Genomic DNA, 20,271 nt, shown 5'->3' on the forward strand with positions numbered 1-20,271 from the left:
GACATGAATAGTTAACGAACATAAATCAGTATTTTTTAATAGCTCCAGAATTGTAGTTTTTTGTTTTGTTTTTTTTAAATGCTGGTCTAGCTGCAAAAATTATAAAGCCATTGTCAATGAGACATAAAGAAAGGTGAGGTTTCCATCAAGAGCTGTAGGCCAGACACAAAATTTTACAAATACTAAAGGCATCATATCAGGAGCAAGGGACAAAAAAGAATCTGCCAAATTAACGACTTTGGGAATCACTTTGCAACAGGATAAACATGGAACAAACGCTTAGGATATCCATTTAATTACTGAAAATAAATTCAGGTAGGATGATCTAAAGCCGCATTTAGGAAGTCCCTGTTGTAGGATACCTGCAAATCTGCTTTGAGCACGGCATTAAAGTACAAGGTGTGTAACATCCCCTCCAAATGGGAAATGCTGCTGCCTAGCTCCATACACTGAAAACAATGGGCCAAAGATTCATGTGATATTTATAATCCAGTGACATTTTCATCTGTAAACTCACGCAAAAAGGCAAAAATAGTAAAAATTTAATCACTATAATTTTTTTTTAACTTTTTGTCTATTTAGATAATTCATTTCAAGAAACAATAAGCTGCAACAAATATAAGGGCTTATTTATTTGACAGTAAATATATTTTCTTCCAATTAATAAGATCTAATTTCTCATGAGGAAATTGACTCACTGTTAAATCTTAAAAATGAGAGAAAGCTTAAATGATACTTCAACATTTTATAATTTTCAAATTCTGCCAAAGATTATTTCTTGAAATTCCAATTAAATACTTCATTAAAGAAGTACTTACATGTTCCATTAGTACAGGTATCTAGTCAAAAATATGAAAAATAATCAAAAATGCTTTTTCGTTTTTCTTTTAAGGCTCTGTGTAGCTCAGAAACTGACAATAAATCTGTTAATTTAAAACAGAGTTTATCAAACTCAAAGATAATTTTCAATAAAAATAACACTAAGGCTCAAATTTCAAATCAACAGGAATGATGTCAGATTAAACCACATTCACTATGAAGAACTAGACAACTAATGTGTAACTACATTATTTAAAAAGATGACTGAGGATTGGGACAAGTGGGGAGGCAGACAGTGGCGACCTCTGGAAGATGGAATCTCTTCTCTCTGCTGGTCCTAGAAGAGAAAAGAGACACCAATAAGCATCAACACACTGTCCGAGTTCCTCCCCACCCGAGACCCAACAGTCCACAGGTGTTTCTCAACCTGACAGCCAACTTGACCTTCATATGTGGTATTCAGTGCCAAGAGGATGTCAAAAACACCATCCTATCCTAACTTGATTAGCACTGCCGTAAGAAAATAAAAACTACCAAAAGTATTCTTTATTTTTATAGTCATAACTTATATCAAATGGGGCTGAAAGCAGCTGGGTTGAAAGTAATACTTCTTTATATTAAGAACAGCTTTCCAGGGACGCCTGGGTGGCTCAGTCGGTTAAGTGGCTGCCTTCAGCTCAGGTCATGATCCCAGGGTCCTGGGATGCAGTCCCGAGTCAGCCTCCCTGCCCAGAAGGAAGCCTGCTTCCCTGTCTGCCTGCCACTACGCCCTGCTTGTTTGCCCACGCTCATGTTCTCTCTGACAAATAAATAAAATCTTTTAAAAAAAGTAGCTTTCCAAAACGGTTGCATTCATCTTTTAAATTATAAAGAGACCATTAAATACAATTTAAAAGATCTGAATTATCCCTTTGCTTGTGCCACGTGTGTATGAAGCAAGTGGCTACCAGGAAATGTTTGGGTTCTGTTGACTCCCATTCAAAGTATATGGAGAGGATGAGGTGATGGGTTCTTTACATCAAGCTGACAAAGGGAAATTCATCAACTTACACAATCTGGAAAAGGCTATCCTCACTCTGGAAAGAAGCCCTAAAACAACTGAAATTCAAAAAACAGAGTTACTATAGTACATTATACCTTTAATTCTGCAATTCAAACAGAATTTTACACAATCTGCTTTTCCTAGGTAGTACAGTTGGTTATTCCAAACCAACTGGCAAATTCTTTCAAACACCAGAGAGCTTCATTAACCAGAACTCTGAATCACTTACGGTCTCACATATCTTCGTGGAAGACCTAATCAACAGAAACTACATCTAAAGTAAACCCTATTGGAAATATATATCTTTTTATTTTAGTCACTCAAGACTGAGAACCAAATATATGTATAAAATAGGAACCAACCAATTTAAATTAAATAAGCTGTAGCTATGTTTCGGCATTACTGATTATTACTTTCTTCCAGGTACTTGTGCTGCTCACTGATGATACAAAAAGATGAAAAAGACCATCTCTGAGCGCGTAGAACTGCAGTGAACATGCGTTACTGGAAGCCCTGAAAGTCTTGAAAACAGAATCTCTTCTGGACTCACTGGCTCTGGGTCAAGGGAATATATTTTTATATGCTTAGGTTTGAGTTTGCAACTCCAACAAGTAGATGGCGGAGAAGTGAAGAGTTCAGGGGTGCCACTGTGCAGAAGTTAAAACCATACCATGTAACGTACTAGCCAGCGACGGGGTCCAAAAAGATGTAATGATTCTAAGATTGATTACTTCAATCTTAGATTGGAGAGGTTTGGGAAGAGCCATACAGAAAAAGACTGAGAAATCAAGATTAATATCTGATTTTGTGAAATCATTAAGAATTTTAGAGTTGGAAAAGAACTCAGAATTACCATCAACAAAGGAATTCAGAAACTCAAACACTAGTAAACCATCCAGACAATGCTCACTCCTTTGTTTACGAAATACAACAATAACCAAAACAAAAGCAACTACTTGAAACACGCAGACCACCTGTTTCCACCTCGCCTTTCCTGAGGGCCTCAAATGTCTCCTAAACCACTCCACTGTACCTCCTGCAAAACAGGAATATTCTGGCGCCAGAGCCCAAAGCAGACCACATCCCGGCTGCCCGAATTGAGGTCGACGCGACCTGCCCGCAAGGCCAAGTTCAAAGCCTAGGCAGGCCTCGCCCCCAGCCCCGCCACGCCGCGCGGCTGCCCTAACCTCTGGCCCGACGCGGGAAAGCTCGGCAGGCGCCAGCGGCCCACGGCCCGCCGCCCCTCCCGCAGCCGGCGGCTCCGCACGCGTCGGCACCCACACCCGAAAACAGCGAGCGTCTCGGGCGCTCGTACCTCACGCCGCTGCTCCGAAAGCCCCGGAACACGCGCCTGTCTGCTCCCGGAACCCCCGGCAGCACTGCGCTCCCGCCCTGCGCCAGCATGCGGCTCACACGGTCACCAAGAAGGTAGAAGCCGCGGGCCGGCACTGCCATGGCCGTTAATCGCTGGCTTCCGGGCGGAGGCTCCACCCCCCGCCGCTGCCGTCCTCGCAGCTGCACACTGGGCTCCGCCCCCACCCGGCCGGGCCGGGGAGCCGGTCCCTCCCTCAGCCGGCTTTGGGCGCCATGCCGGGGCGGGGCCGGGAGCCAAGCTCCGGGCTGGGGGCAGGGCCTACAGGATGCCGGGAAGCGGAGCCAGAAACCGAGCTCTGAGTCGGTCGGGGGCGGGGCCAAAGGAACTCCGGGACTGTTAGGGGGCGGGGCCAGGACCTAAGCCCTGGCTGAGCAAAGGATGGGGGATGGGGAGGAGGACGCCGGGGTGCGGGATGGGTTGCGTCCCTGAGACTGGCTGTTAGCGGTGTGATTTCTCACCCACCCGCTACACCTCTGATTTTCCTACAGTGAGGACACAGGTAAGGTGTCTAAACTAATCAGTCCAAGCAGCATGCCTCTTTTTACCCTAGCCAGAAATGTCCTACCACCTCCGAGGCTACGTGGAATTGATTTAAAGCCAGAAGCATGTTAACCGCTTCTTTGCTTCCTACTCCTTTAGTACCATCTTGGGATACCTGGGAGCTGGAGAGAGAAACAAAGGTGTGAGTGTGAGTGAACTTTAGGATTTCTATGGCTCTACCTTATCTCCACTTCTGGAAGGAAAAAAAATGACCAATGTCTATTATTTTCCAGAGTTGATGACCAAGTTAACACAGCTTAGGAACCTGCATTGTGTGGTGAATTGACAACGAAGGCGGAAGCAAAATATCAACTCCGTCTGAAAAAGTAAAAGTCAGACTGACCATTCACTATGCTGGAATATGTTAAGAGACAAATTGAAGCATATTTTTTAAAATTAAGAGTTTCTTTGATCAAAAATCAATTTGAATCAGGCAGCAGCCAGTCTAGCAGATTGAAAGGCTCTCTGAGGAGCTGTACAAAATGAAAGACTTTTCTGGGCAGAAGGGAGCAGGAACAAGAAAGTTATACTAGCAAAAAAGTAGGTTTGTTATTGCAAAGTTACTTTCCTTTAGGGGATGGCAGGGATCTATCAGTCACAATACCTAACTAGTGCTGATCAGGTGATTCCTGGTTGCTGGTTTAAGATGCCGTATCTAGGACAAAGGAAACTAATGGGGAGGAAGAATTAGGGAGGTCCTTCTAGATAGACTTAAAATCAAATTGACATGAGACAGATTAACAGGAGAAAACCAAATTTAATACCTTATGTACAGGGAATCAGAATCAGATTTAATAGCGTACATATGGGGAATCCACACAGACCTGGAAATTCCAAAGACAGGTAACATGATGCTTATATGAGCTAAGGAGAGGGGTAGGGGTCTGAGGATACAAAGGGAGAGAGACCACTAACAGGAAGGGGAAAGGAGATGTTTGGAAAACAAAGGTGCCCTATTATGCAGATAGTTTCTTAGGTAAAGAGGAATATCTATTAATAGCTCTCTTCCTGGTAAAGCAGGCAGTTGGGGAAGTGAAAAACTTTTTCTGAATCTGCTGGGTTTGGATTGTTTTTAAGGCAAAATAATGTTCATGTCCAAGTGGCCCATCTTGGGGTGGCCTGTCCTTGGCCTCTACACTCATTAAGTCTCAGTTTGGTGAAGGGGGGCTTAGCATAAGCAACTCCATTTTGGACCTGTTATCTTGTTTTTTAACAAATAACAGACACAGATAAGAGACAGATAAAACCAGCTGCGGAGGGGAAGGGAAAGAATATTTCTCTCACAATCAGGCTGCAGCTGTGAGTTTCATCACAATCCCTTTGACCACCGCTTTCTTACTTAGCATCCTTGTTCTCTAAAATCATAACTGTCAGAAAATTTGATGTTTAAAATCAAATGAATAAGAATGAAACATCCTATTCTGCATGATCTAAGTCAATTTCAAACAAAGAAGCAGCCTTTATTTCCAACCTACCTAAAAAGCTTCAGATGAGGGATTTCTGAACACATTCCACATCTGTCTTACCTTTATCAATTCCAAGGAATAGGCCCCTGGGTCCACTTTGCAGTCCAACCTGATGTTGACCCCTTTACACACAGCTCTTTTCTGCTTTGAGCCTACCAAAATATTGCTTTATGTAAATTTCACCTAACCTCTACCCTTCCCCAAATCTTATAATAACCTTATATCTCTCTAATTGATGAGACACTTCTGGGTTCCTCTGGTATGCAGTCTCATTACAAGGAACAAGTTATCCTAACATTCGTCTTGCTATAGGTTTGTCCCGGCAGTTGTAGTCTGGTTAGGCTAGGATAGAAGCCAGGAGTGATTATCCTACAGAAAGGATTCCAGCCCAGGAGTAGTTATCAGTCTAGCAACATATGCAGGATTCTGTGCTCTATATGGGGGAGGAAGGCATGCCCTTTAGTCCACTTCTTTTATATCCCCATTGTACCTAGCATAGCATTGAGCAAAGCTGAATGGGTGAATGGGGGCTCTCTGCTCAGTGGGGAGTCTCCTTCTCCCTCTGCCCCTTCCCCCACTCATGCTCAGGTGCGCTCTCTCTCTCTCTCTCAAATAAATAAGTCTTTAAAAAAATGTACAACCAGTTGCACCAAAAGCACTTATTACTAGTCAATTCATTCCTCCTTATCTACAATTCCACTTCTTTCTTACATGAGCTGTCTATATGGCCGTAAGTCTGTCCCTTCCTCCAGCTGGCAAAATGATGTGGCAGAAATAAAGATTAGTAAACTTGAAAACACTAAAAACTATCAAAGGTGAAATGTGTTTTTTTAAAAAGGCTAAAAAATATAATAGTGCATCAGTGAGCCTTGGGACAACTTCAACGCACCAAATGTAACTGGAATTCCCCAAAGAGAAAGGATGGAGAACAAAAATCTTTTTAAAGAAATAACGGTAAAATATTTTCCAAATTTGGTGAAAAGTATAAACCTACAGGTCTAAGAAGCTCAGTGAACCCAAAGCAGAAGAAACATGAAGAAAACTTTACCAAATTATATCCTAATTTCATAATCAAATTGCTCAAAACCAGTGACAAAGTGAAAACAAATTTTTTAAAGCAGCCAGGAGGAGAAAAAAACACTTTAAGTACAGAGGAATGTAGATAAGAACAGCAGTTTCTCGATAGTTTAACACAGTATTAGAATATAAAACAATATACACAAATCCAAGTTAACAATATGCCCTGTAATAAGTTTTGAAATCAGAAAATGTGAGACCTCCGACTTTGTTCTTTTTTTTTCCCCAAGATTATTTAGCTATTCAGGGTCCCTTGAGATTCCATATGAATTCGGGGATGGGTTTTTCTATTTCTGCAAAAAAAGGCCTTTAGGACTTTGATAGGCATTTCATTAAGTCTAGTAATGTAAACTGCTTTGGGTATATTGGCATCTTAGCAACAGTAAGTCTTCTGAACCATGAACACAGGATGTCTTTCCATTTATCTGTGTCTTTAATTTCTTTAAGCAACATTTTGTAGTTTTCAGTGTACAAGTCCTCCTTGGTTAGGTTTATTACTATGTATTTCATATGAACTTTTTGGTGCCATTATAAATGAAATTATTTTCTTCATTTCCCTTCTGGACTGGTCATTTTTAGCAACTAGTTTCTTTGTCTCTGTCCAGGAGTCTCATGTCTTCTGTAAGTGTTCACCAAACTGTGGGAGGCTAACTTAGTAGGAAGTAGGTAGGGCAAAATTAACTCCCTCAGAAGCTCACAGATTGTCATGATAAGGAATGAAAAGAGGGGATATCACTACAGATGATAAAGGCATTAAAATATTAATAAAGTAATAATATAAACAGCTTTAATGCAGTATATTTGACTATTGAAATAAAATAGACAAATTTATTTAAAAACACAAATCATCTAAAACTGGCCCAAAAAATTTAAAAATTTAATAACTCTATATAGATTTTTAAAAACAAATTAGTAATTAATAACCATGTGATAAAGAATCTTCGGGCAGTAGGCTTCACTGATGAATTATCTCAGACATTTAAGAGAGCAATAATAACAATCTTATGCAAATCTCTCAGACAATAGAAGAAGGAACATTTCCTAACTCACTTTATAAGGCCACCATTGCCCTGATATCAAAACATTACAAGAGAGGTCAACTACAGACCAAGATCCCTCACCAACATAGTAACAAGAATCTTCAAAACAATAGCAAAATTAATAGCAATATGTATAAATATGTGTAATACCTCACGATCAAGAGGGGTTTATTCTGGGAATGTAAATCTGGTTCAACATTAAATAATCAATGTAATTCACCATAGTAGCAGATTGAAGAAGAAAAAACAATGATGATCTCAATAGATGTAGAAAAAGTATTTGATAGAATTAAACATTTATTCATGATAAAAGTAACTCTCGGAAAACTAGAAATAGAAGGACATTCATCAAGCTGATAAAGGACATCTAGGAATAACCCATGGCTTACCTTCTACTTCATGATGAAAGACCCCTAAGATTAAGAACAAGGCAAGGATGTCTTTTCTCACCATTTCTATTCCATATTGCACTGCTCATCTGGGGCTGACTAAAAGGGGTACAAAAGAACTTTTGAGGTTGATAGAAATGTTCCATATTTTGATCATGGTATAGTACATGGTCTATACAATTGTGAAACGCATCAAATTACACACTTAAAAGAAGAATGTTTTATTTATGTAAATTATACTGAATCAAAATGGATAAAACACAGGACTGAAACATGTGTTGGTTCTCTTTAGATGTAATCCACATCCCTCTCTAATGAAGAAGCCCCTTTTCTAAGAGTACTGTGTATCACTTTTTCTGTAAGTAATTTGGCCTCTAGAGGGCACCCATATTTCATGAACGCAAAAGCTTGACAATGATTTAAAAAGCACATCATTGACCACTATATGAGAAACTAATGATGTACTATACGTTGGCTAACTGAATTGAAAGAAAGAGAGAGAGAGAGAAAGAAAGAAAGAAAGAAAGAAAGAAAGAAAGAAAGAAAGAAAGGAAGGAAGGAAGGAAGGAAGGAAGGAAGGAAGGAAGGAAGGAAGGAAGAAAGGAAGAAAAAAATAGCATCTATGGAGGTAAACGCACAGAAAAGAATAATACATATGAGAATTTTTCATTAGCAGGTTTGTAAGAATTTAGTAATAGAATTTGTTAAAACTGTTTTTGGCCATAATAATACAGAAAATGAAAGTGTTGCTTGTGGAAGAGATGAAGCTTCATTCATCAGTGTATCTAAATAGTGGACTCAAGGTTGACTTTCATCTAGATGTTGTGGGTCATTTAGACATAACCTTGGAATTCTTTTTAAATAAAGGTTATATTCTTGGTTACATGCTCATTATAGAAAATGTGGAAGTTACAGAAAAACTGAAGGGAAGCAGAGGAAGAGGAGAAGAATCAGGAGGAGCCACTATTGTCATGAATGCTGTCAACATTTGGGCATACGGCCCCAGAGATTTCATTTATATATTATTTTTATTTGATTGTAATCACATATAACAAAATGTTAGAATTTAACCACTATTTGATATCTAGCCATGAAAATGAAGTATAAATTACTTAGTCAAAATGTAGAATGTTCATAATTATGTTCCTTTGAAATGTTTTTAATGGTACTCAACTAGAAAAGTTAGAATAAAATGTTATTAATATTTGGTAGTCCCATAAAATTGTCCATTTTTCTTTGGTGGCTCCAACTCCTTATGCAGGAAAGTCTACTTGAGTCATTACAGCCAGAAAGGGGTGGGCAGTGGATAGCAGAATCCTTTTTTCCTATCCCAAATAATCCCCACTTAAGTTGTTAGCGGAAAAATATGTATCTATGAACAGTAAAAAGTCTCAGATGAAAAGAACATTTTTTTGGATTATTTACACACTGTGTTTATGGTACATTTCCAAGGAAAAAAGAAACTGTACATACATTCCAATTCAGCTTTTCCTTGCCATGTAACAATAATGTGCTCATGTTTAAGTAGAAAGGACAATTAAATGGATGGTAAAATTGTATATAGATTTTAACTGGTGGAAGGGATAAAGAGAAGAGAGTTAATGTGAATGTCAATAATTATATTTAAAATACATAGTATTTACTAATATCTATTGAAAACTTACTATATTCCTGCTACTGTAGGTACTGTGTTACATGCATTACCTTTATTTAATCCTTACAATAATGTCATAAGGGTTCACAGGGAATTACTATTTTCCTTCTCATTTTACTGATACAGAATCTGAGGCTCTTAGAAGTCAAGGAAATTTTTCAAATTCACACAGCTAGTCTGTGCCAAAGTTGAGGTTTGTAAGGACGTAGTCTGGCTGTAATAACCACACCCTTAACCCTAATACTCTTCCTTCCAGGAACTTCACTTATAAAACCTTTCAAAGTAGGACTTCTTTTTTCTACTTTAAAGTACTTTATTACCATCATCATGTTGTGTTCAAAGAAACCTCTGCCTAAAGAATTTATTTTTTTAGAAGATTTTATTTATTTATTTGACAGAGAGAGACAGCGAGAGAGGGAACACAAGCAGGGAGAGTGGGAGAGGGAGAAGCAGGCCCCTTGCCGAGCAGGGGAGCAGGGAGCCCAATGTGATGTGGGGCTTGATCCCAGGACCCTGGGACCATGACCCAAGCCAAAGGCAGATGCCAAGTAAGTGACTGACCCACCCAGGCGCCCCCTAAAGAATTAATTTAAAAGAACTGATATAACTTCAGTCCCTGAAAAGAACTCCAAAGGGCAATTTTACTCCTAATACAAACCACAGATGAGGTTCTTGGTTTAAATTCACTACTTTGTTAAATAACGATGTGAGGAGTGGTTTGCTCTTGTACTTATGATTGTTATCTCCTTCCTTGTCTACAGGCTATTATATTCTGGTAGCTGTAACATTATTTGTATACACAGATAATTGTAGTATATTAATTCATTCTATAAGACACCTTTCTGGTACCATATTTGAGTGGAAATGAAACCCTTTCTTAGCGTCTAAAACTAGAAGAGAATAATCCACATCCCCATGATGCTCTTTATTGAAGGCTTTTAACTGATATGGTGTGAGAATGAATAATTTGGGGAATCAGACCTGAAAGCACATAACATGAAGACAGTGTTGCATTTACTTATGAATATATGAATACAATGATTTAAAATTTAATTAAATAATTATTTATTCAGCACATACTATGTGCCTATATCAATAAACTGGCAATTGATTAAATTGTCCACAGTCATTGTTAAAAATGGATTAACCATCCATTCTAGATCTTTAAAACGTTTTTAAAAAGATTTTATTTATTTTATTTTTAGAGAGAGAGAGAGAGCACCCGAGCAGGGAGAGGGGCAGAGGGAGAGAGAGAGAGAATCTCAAACAGGCTGTGTGCTGAGCACAGAGCCCAAAGAGGGGCTCAATCCCACGGCCCTGGGATCATGACATGAGCCGAAACCAAGAGTCAAACACTCAACTGATTGAGCCACCCAGGCGCCCCTAGATTTTTAAAACTTTTAATAAAATATGATCACAAACTTATTGTTGGGATATCTAAAGAACTCAAGAAAACACCTGAACACTTAAAAAAAAAAAAAAGGAAAGAAAAAAGTGAAATGGGAAATTAGTGGTGTATGGAATAAGAAACCAGTATTTAATATAATATTGATTACAAATACTTTGGAAGATGCAGCTTAGTGTATGAGTCAAATAGACTGCCAACTGAATGCCACAAATCAGCAACCACTAAGTCAACTACACATTTTGAACCAGAGGGGTTTCATCCACATGGAGGACTTGCTTCCAAGGGGAGAGCTGGAGGTACTGAACTAAGCAGGCTTGATTCATTCTTTCCAAATAAGTGATTTATCCTCCCAAGAGAATCATAAAATAGGGCAAGTAAAGACTAGGAATGTTATGCAAATTGAGCTAGTTCAATTTAAAAAGAACCATGGGGCTGGAAGTGTGTTCTTCCCATAGATATTTTTAAAATATTAAAAACAGTAGTAACAACCTACACATATAACAGGAGTCAAAGGGGGCACCTGGGTGGCTCAGTCGTTAAGCCTCTGCCTTCAGCTCAGGTCACGATCCCAGGGTCCTGGGATCGAGCCCCGCATCGAGCCCCGCATCGGGCTCCTTGCTCCGCGAGAAGCCTGCTTCTCCCTCTCCCACTCCCCCTGCCTGTGTTCCCTCTCTTGCTGTCTCTGTCTCTGTCAAATAAATAAATAAAATCTTTAAAAAAAAACAAAACAGGGGTCAAAATCAGCATCATGCCTAATGATAGAACAATAGAAGAAATAGCCTAATAGGCTGAAATTGAGACAAAAATGTCTAGAACACATTATTATATAATAACGACCAGACAATGCAATTAGACAAGGAAAAGAAATGAGATAGTAATTAGAGCAAAAGAAGCAAAAGACTAGAAGCCCCACAGTTATATCAATATAAAACTTTTTAAGCAAATCCTGATACATTCCAACAATAAAACGCTATGTCTCACATCTCTCTACCTGTAGGGAAATATGTGAAAATATTCACTGAAATGGAACATACACCAAAACATATTTTCACATAAGGCACACAAGGTGCAGAACAGTATAAATGGTATTTCCCCACATGTATCATAAAAGAATTGTGTGTGTGTATGTGCATATGTACATCATTCACACCTGTATGCTGGTAAAGACTGTTTTTTCCAAGATATCCACACACAGAAAATTAGTAATCCTAATAGGCTTTTGGAAGGAGAAACAAAGATCTGTAGTAGGAGGGAGAGATTTGTTTTGTTTTGTTTTTTACTGTGTAACCCTTTTTACCTGTTGAATTTTTATAACGTGCACATATTTTTCTTCAATAATTAAGTATAACCAGTTTACCTACTCGGTGTAAAGTTTAGCTTCTGAATGATGAACAGCATGTTCAGTAAAGTATTTATGGAATGATTATAAAAGTGGTTTGGAATTTAGATCTCTTTCTGCCAGAGGAGTATTAAATTTTGAAAGGTTCAAGGAAGACTGGGCCAGTTTTTGGGCCAACTAAGTATTTTATGTATTTTAAGGCAATCGCGAGTACAAATAATAAGAATTTTTATAGAGAATCAGATGAGTAAGCCACTTGTTATTTTGAACCTGATAAAATTTATAGGTTGAAGTCCTGTCAGTACCTCAGAATGTGACCTTATTTGGAGATAAGCTATTTAAAAAGGTAATAAGGTTCTTTCGGCCATCTTTCCGTGCCGCCATAATGGTGCGTGTGAATGACCCAGCGGATGTTCTCAAGAGCGTTAACACTCCTGAAAGGAGAGGCAAATGCCAGGTTCTTATTTGGCCATGCTCCAAAGTCATCGTCTAGTTTCTCACTGTGATGATGAAGCATGTTACATTGGAGAATTTGAAATCATTGATGATCACAGAGCTGGGAAAATTGTTGTGAACCTCATGGGAAGGTTAAACAAGTGTGGAGTGATCAGCCCCAGATTTGATGTACAACTGAAAGATCTAGAAAAATGGCAGAATAACCTGCTCCCACCCCACCAGTTTGGTTTCACTGTACGACAACCTCAGCTGGCATCATGGACCATGAAGAAACAAGATGAAAACCCACAGGAGAGAAAATCCTGGGATTCTTTTTCTAAGGATGTAATACATATGTGCAAATAAAATGCCTCAGTGGGATAAATAAATAAATAAATAAATAGGTATATAAGGTTAAAATGGGGTCACTAGGGTAGGCCTAATCCACTAAGACTGGTGGTTTCATAAGAAAAGGAGATTAAGGGGCGCCTGGGTGGCTCAGTTGTTAAGTGTCTGCCTTCGGCTCGGGTCATGGTCCCAGGGTCCTGGGATCGAGCCCCGCATTGGGCTCCCTGCTCAGTGGGAAGCCTGCTTCTCCCTCTCCCACACCCCTGCTTGTGTTCCCTCTCTTGCTGTCTCTCTCTCTGTCAAATAAATAAATAAAATCTTAAAAAAAAAAAAAAGGAAAAGAAAAGGAGATTAAGGACAGAGACACGGACAGAGGGAAGACCATGTGAACATACTCGGAAAAGATGACCATCAGCAAACCAAGGAGAGGGGCTTCAGAAGAAAACCCTGAGGACAACTTGATCTTGGGCTTCTAGCCTCCTGAACTGTAAGAAAAACAAATTTCTGTTGTTCAAGCCACTCAGTCTGTGGTACTTTGTTATGGCATCCTCAGCAAAGTAATACTCAACCTAAGCTCAGTGATATTGGCTGCGGGTGATAGGCAGCCATTGAAGAATCTCAAGTAGGAGAATGACCTTTTAAGATCTGCTCTTTAGAACAATGATTTTGCAGTGAATAAGATCGATTAGAAGGGATAGGTGGGGGTCTGGGAGACTAGTTAGAAAGTTACATCAATGGTGCAGTGAAAGCTGAGAGGCATAATTCAGGCATTTTCACAGAGAATCGAGAGGAACAATTACATACGAGACTTGTTAATGGGGTAGAAGTTACAGGACCCAGAGACCAGTTGGATGCAAAGCAGAGAGAGAGGGTCAGTCTGTGATGAAACCGATGTCCCTAGCTTAGGCAGATAAGTGAATTGTTTATATATATTTTTAAAGATTTTATTTATTTATTTGAGAGAGAGAGAGAGAGCACGAGTGGGGGAGGGGGGATGGGTAGAGGGAGAAGCAGACAACCCGCTGAGCTGGGAGACCAAAGCGGGCTGGATTCCCCAGGACCCTTGGATCATGACCTGAGCTGAAGGCAGACGCTTAACTGACTGAGCCACCCAGGCACCCCTAAGTGAATTGTTTATAAAGCAAAATAGAAAAACATAGGAGCAGTGGGCTCCCCATGTGAACTCTGGAAAGAGCTAACCAAGTTACGGTGGTGACTTTTTAACACCAACAGCAAGGAGAAACTCCAGGAGATAGGCATCAATCCAGATTAAGATCAAAGCAGTTGATGACCCAGTGAGGGAAGAAGGCTCATAGAGCTGGCAAGGGGTAGCAGTCAGGATGTTTGAGGCACCTGGTGAATTACCATGTCATGGAGAAGAAATGCACCTCACCCAGAAACACACAGAAGGTCTCTTTGTGGAGGGAAGGCTCAGCATTCCACAGATTGGGTGCAATCAGGGTGGAGCTGGCCATGATAATTGAAGCAGAAGTAATGACAGGAAAGGGATGGAACAATCCCGGCACTATGCCTTGGCTCCGCCCCAAACAGGCTTTATAACCTTGGGCAAGTCTGTTGACTTCTCTTTCCTTTCACTAGCAAATCAGGGTAAAAATGAAGTGATTGTTATTATGACACATCATTAGCTAATTAATACTTAGAGGCCTCAGAAAAAGCCTCCTGGAGATGATTTATAAACTAAGAGCTGAAGAATGAGTAAAAAAGGAACCAGAAGAAACGGCGAGGAGGTGTGGAGTGAAAGATGTTCTAGTGACAGGGAGCAGCATCTGTAAGACCCTGAGCCCGAACAGAAAATGGTATTTTCAGAGAACCAAGAAGTGGTTTGATATATCTAGAGCATGGAGTTCTATCGGGACAAAGTGAGAAAACAGAAATTGCAAGCAGTTAAGTAATTTGTTCAAGGTCACATAAAAATTAAAGGTCTGATCTGTGAATTCAGCATGCCTGTACCAGGACTTGCATTTAAATTATTAATCCTAGGGGGTGCCTGGGTGGCTCAGTCGGTTAAGCATCAAACTCCGGACTTCAGCTCAGGTCATGATCTCAGGGTCGTGGGATCGAGCCCCACGTCAAGCCCTGCATCAGGCTCCACGCTCAGCTGGGAGTCCGCTTGAGAACTCTCTCTCTCTTTCTCTTTCTCTCTCTGCCCCTCCCCGAGCACGGGCTCTTTCTCTCTCTCAGATAAATAAATAAGTCTTTAAACTATTAATCATATACAACCTCCCTATAGCACTATACAAAAAGAAGACCATTGCCAAGGGTGATACAGGCTTAATATTTCTTAATGTGTTTAGAAAGTTACAGAGTGAATACTTACTTAAGCTTAAATAGAAAAATCCAGGTGAGAATATTAGAACAAGGGTCATTAGGTATACAGAATTACACCACAAAAGCAAGTAAGCTAAACTTAGTCAAATAATTCAACCAACAGCCTACTAACCCTTGCTTCCACTCTAGTCCTCCAGAAAATAGAGAAACCATCTCAAAACGGATTTTGTGACTAACACAAGATTTTGATGATTAGTCTTCTATTGTAAACTTACCACTCACTAAATAGAAAATGAGCTCTAAAAAGTCACAGTACTTGCATTTATTTTAGAAACAAAATAAAACCCAGATCCAGATCACTCCAGTTTTATAATGGACTTGGCAGTTGGGTGATTGTGTTATGTACTATCCTGAGACTGGATGAACTGGTCTGTCTGTGCCTCTTCCCTGGAGCATTGATCCACAGAAGATTACACACATTGATTATAAGATCTTCTCTTAGTCCTCCATATTCTAATGTTCTGCTACACCGTGGTAAGTTTAGGAATTATTTTTGTTTGTCCTGCATGTGATTTGTTGGGATTTGTTGGGATTCCCGAATCTGATGCTTCTTGTCTGATGACCATGGAGGTGCATAACTCAGATCTTCCTCCAAGAGCACCTGCTGGAGGAGCTCAGTCGATGTCTCAGGGTGGCAGCTGGCTTAACAGTGTACCTTTTATTGGTGGTGTCCCTGTCACAGTGTTGTTTTCCTACACTTCTCTGCTGGCCCCCCCTCCTCCTCCCAAATGCATACTTGCACTTCAACCCTAGGCTGCCCTCATTTTCCCAGTTCTCCCCAGTGATTTGTCAACTGTGCTTGAAGTTGAACTTCCAGCAACACTTCTTATAGTTAAAGGATTTCCTCCCAAGGGGGAGGAAAAAAAGGAAATTTTGCTCAAAATTCCTCATAGCTAAAATACCTATGCTTTGATCTGCGTAAGATAACTTAAGCCATTTTAATCACTTCCATGTTTAGTAGGGATAATTGTAACAGGACATTCCACATAACATAAAAGGTATAGTCACAATTCATTCAAATCTATAGCACAGCTTTTATTTAAATATCAATCTACTTAAGAAGAAAAACTTTGCCTCAGGAAGTTTGGCATGTGGTGTACCTGTCTTCAATCTTTCTAATAATACATCCTCAGGAGTCAAGCAAATTAATTTTCCATCTTTCAATGCAACTCTGAAAGGAGACCACTTGGATTACTAAAAATGAGAGTACTACCTTTAAAAAAATGGTTTATTTAAGATTCTAAAGTGACTTAATGTTATTTATTGGTTTAAAAAAACTACAAAATACACAAATTTCAAAATAAATTTGTCTCAGACATTACAGTAACCATATGTTTAGGATACAATGTTCTGTATGTACTACCACAATTTTCTACCATTGACTATGAATAATATCAGTTAAAAAGTAAGATAGAATCCTTTCAGCAATAAACCAATCAGAAAGCACTTATTACTGTATATGTAATATGTACATAACACATGTAGCTCTATGTGCAAGGTTCTGTGTTTGGTGATTTGGACATGGATCTCCCAAGCTGCCCCCATAGAATATCCTTCATATATTGGTTAGCAGTCTTTTTTGGTTTATTTTTGTTTGCTTCTTTGTTCTGCTTTCAGAATCTCACTAAAATCTCATTTATCACTGAGTAGGAGAGCCTGTGTTGTCTAAATCACAAGGAATGTGTTCTGTGTCCCTATTTAGGTTCCTATTTAAATTAATTCTGAAGTCTCCATGGCTGGTCACAGACCACGGGGCTCCACCTGCATCTCCAGAGTCCAGAAATTCGTTAAGTCCAGACATGACCGTCTCACCATAGTTTGAACTCAGAGTGGAAATTCCAGTATTCACTTCTTTTTTTTTTTTTTTAAAGATTTTATTTATTTGACAGAGAGAGACACAGCGAGAGAGGGAACACAAGCAGGGGGAGTGGGAGAGGGAGAAGCAGGCTTCCCGCGGAGCAGGGAGCCCGATGCGGGGCTCGATCCCAGGACCCTGGGACCACGACCTGAGCTGAAGGCAGACGCTTAACGACTGAGCCACCCAGGCGCCCCTCCAATATTCACTTCTGGTTTAAAAAAGAAACTCTTTAGAAATTATTAATAGGTGACTCCCTTGACCTCAGAAAGCTATAAAACATCTATGATAAGTATTATACTTAGTGGCGAGATGTTTAAGAGGTTTGTTGAGAGCTAAACAAGAGTACCTGCTATCATCACTTCTATTCAAGCTTGCACTGAAAATTTTAACCAGTTGCAGTAAGCCTAGAAAAAATAAATAAAAACATTTAATGAATGGGGGGGGAAACCCTGCCATTAGAAGCAGATGGCATCATGGCCTATGTGAAAGATGCAAACTAGTTAAAGTTATTTTAAAGATGCATCAGTGACCCCTACCCAAGACAATTTATAAATTCAATGCATTTGCACTGGAAATTCACTTACTGACAAGCTGATGATTGTAAGGTATATACAAATGAACTAAGAAGAGCTAAGATGCTCCTGAAGAAGAACAGTAATGCTGGGGAGCTTGTACTTCCAAGTTCTTGTCTTATCAAGAACTTTTATGGTGCTATCGTAGTTAAGCTGGTATGGCACTGGTGTAGATAAAAACATATTGAAGAAACAATGAGGAAAAAGACAGAGTCTAGAAACAAACCCGTTACATATATGTTATCTTGATTTATGGCAGAGACTGCAAGATGGTCTTTTCTATAAATGTTGCTGGCACAATTCATTATCCCTATGTGAAAAATAAAAAGTGAATTTCTACCTTACGTTGTAGAGAAAAATCAATTCTGAGTTCTAAGGATAAAAGACAAACTATCCAATTTTTAGAAGGCAATACAGAATACTTCTATGATTTTGATAAGACTAGACATAAGAAAAAAGTTATAGTATAAAAAATGTATTTTAAAAAACAACACAGATACAACTTTTTGACATATATGTAAATGACAAACGATTAGTATACAAAACATGTTTTTAAAAGCTTTTATGAAATAACAAATAGCAAAATAGAACAAATGGGCAAAAAAAAAACTTCACATAGGTTCAAATACAAATGGCTCATATTCATGCAAAAAGATATTCGATCTCATTTGTAATAAGAGAAAGGCCTATTAAAACCACAGTAAGATACCATTTTATTAGTCAACAATTTTAAACATCTGCCAAAAACAAGTGTTGGCCAGTAGGGGGAGGAAGAGGACCATTCATAAATTGCTTGTAGGTGGGCTAAGTCAGTACAACCCTTTGGAAAATCGCATTGTTTGATGAAGTTGATGTGTATACCGTCTTGGCCCTGAATTTCCCATCTCTGGTGATGAGGAGGTCTCTTCACTTACTGGGGCAGGGACGGTACATTTCACGTGGGAGGATTTATTCCCTGCTTTGAGGGAGACAGAGGAGAGGCTGAGTGTCCTTGCATACGCTGTCTCCTAAGTAACTTTTATTTAAATAATCATATGCCAAAGTGGCACATTTAGGGGCAGCCTGCCCTTGGCTCCTACAGGGTCATCAATATAACTTATGGAAGCATAAAATTAACTGTTTCATTCTGAATTTATTAATATGATAATTAAATGTGAGATCTCAGATGAATATAATAATTTCATCTGCAGCCCAACATTAAAATAAACATCCGAGATTGACTGGCAGTCATATTACTACTATCATTCTTAATAAGAGAAGTACAAACAATTGTAGTCAGTATTTCAAGGTAATTAAATAGATTTTGTTCTGCCTATACATAGACTTCTTTGACACTTGACAATCTGTGTGTATGTCTGCTTCAATTTTAGTTATTTCACAGTTTTTATTTTGCTTAAAGTCAAAAAAAGTCTCTTTAGATCTAGTTTCTTTTTTATGAAATGCTCCAGTGGATAAAAGGAAAAAATAAAAAAAGTTTGTAAGATTTCAGTAAGCACCTTTGATTTCAGATCTCAGTGGATTCATCACAATAATGTTCTTCACGCACTGCAATCTGGAGATTAATTTTTATTGCTTTCTCTTTCCCTGTTGAAGAATGAACGGAGAAGATTATCAGAGGGGTATTTATCAGTTATAAGTCAATAAGGAAGTATAATCTATTTTTCTAGTTTGTTTATTTGGGAGGGTTGGAGAGTACAGAGTGTAATAGATTTGTTAACAGAGATATAAACTTTTTGCTTTATTATTTTTGGGAATGGAACTATGCAACCTTGAAAGATCTGTTAAAAAACAAACAAAAAAAACCCCACATGACCTCGCTTGGATTAAAACCCCAAATCAGTAAACCAAGACTTACTTCCTTATCTAAATGCAGTTTCAACTGCATTCCCAGAGGAATGTAACCTTTAACCACTCAAAATGGAATCTCCTGGTCAATACTAGGAAATTTACTGATAGATGCCTTCCAGGACTCTTTGTCTAAACAATGCATTGCTTGCTAATATAGTCCTTCCTCCCTCCCTCCCTCCCTCCTTCCCTTCCTTCCTTCCTTCCTTCCTTCCTCCCTCCCTCCCTCCCTTTTTTTTTAAATTTACTTATTTTTTTTGATGTAGTGTTCTATGATTCATTGTTTGCGTATAACACCCAGTGCTCCTTTCAATACGTGTCCTCTTTAATACCCATCACCAGGCTAACCCATCCCTCCAGCCGCCTCCCCTCTTGAACCCTCAGTTTGTTTCTCAGAGTCCACAGTCTCTCATGGTTCCTCTCTCCCTCTGATTTCCCCCCCTTCATTTTTCCCTTCCTACTATCTTTTTTTTTTTTAAATATAATGTATTATTTGTTTCAGAGGTACAGGTCTGTGATTCATCTGTCTTACACAATTCACAGCACTCACCATAGCACATACCCTCCCCAATGTCTATCACCCAGCCACCCCATCCCTCCCACCCCCCACCACTCCAGCAACCCTCAGTTTGTTTCCTGAGATTAAGAATTCCTCATATCAGTGAGATCATATGATACATGTCTTTGACTGACTTATTTCGCTTAGCATAACACC

General features: G+C 39.2%; 1 protein-coding gene and 1 pseudogene across 9 annotated transcripts in view; one reads left to right on the forward strand and one right to left on the reverse strand.

Annotated features, from left to right (window-relative positions):
• MTHFD2L (methylenetetrahydrofolate dehydrogenase (NADP+ dependent) 2 like) overlaps positions 1-3,366 on the reverse strand; it is a 128,013-nt gene extending 124,647 nt beyond the window's left edge. For 3 of the 9 annotated variants that reach the window (XM_006729813.3, XM_081812283.1, XM_031024270.2), the window contains exon 1: positions 3,177-3,366. In XM_006729813.3, the coding sequence (XP_006729876.2) occupies positions 3,177-3,316 (140 nt within the window). In that variant the 5' untranslated portion in view covers positions 3,317-3,366. Of the gene's footprint in view, positions 1-362; positions 1,157-1,869; positions 3,146-3,176 lie in introns of those variants that run through there. The other 6 variants (XM_081812285.1, XM_081812288.1, XM_081812287.1 and 3 more) reach the window with 6 other exon arrangements.
• A 9,165-nt stretch (positions 3,367-12,531) lies between these two features.
• LOC102738952 (small ribosomal subunit protein uS8 pseudogene) lies at positions 12,532-12,925 on the forward strand (annotated as a pseudogene).
• Positions 12,926-20,271: the final 7,346 nt, after the last annotated feature.

This window comes from Leptonychotes weddellii, chromosome 2 (genome assembly GCF_054177405.1).
Source record: "Leptonychotes weddellii isolate Sample4059 chromosome 2, ASM5417740v2, whole genome shotgun sequence".
In the NCBI taxonomy this organism is placed as follows: Eukaryota; Metazoa; Chordata; class Mammalia; order Carnivora; family Phocidae; genus Leptonychotes; species Leptonychotes weddellii.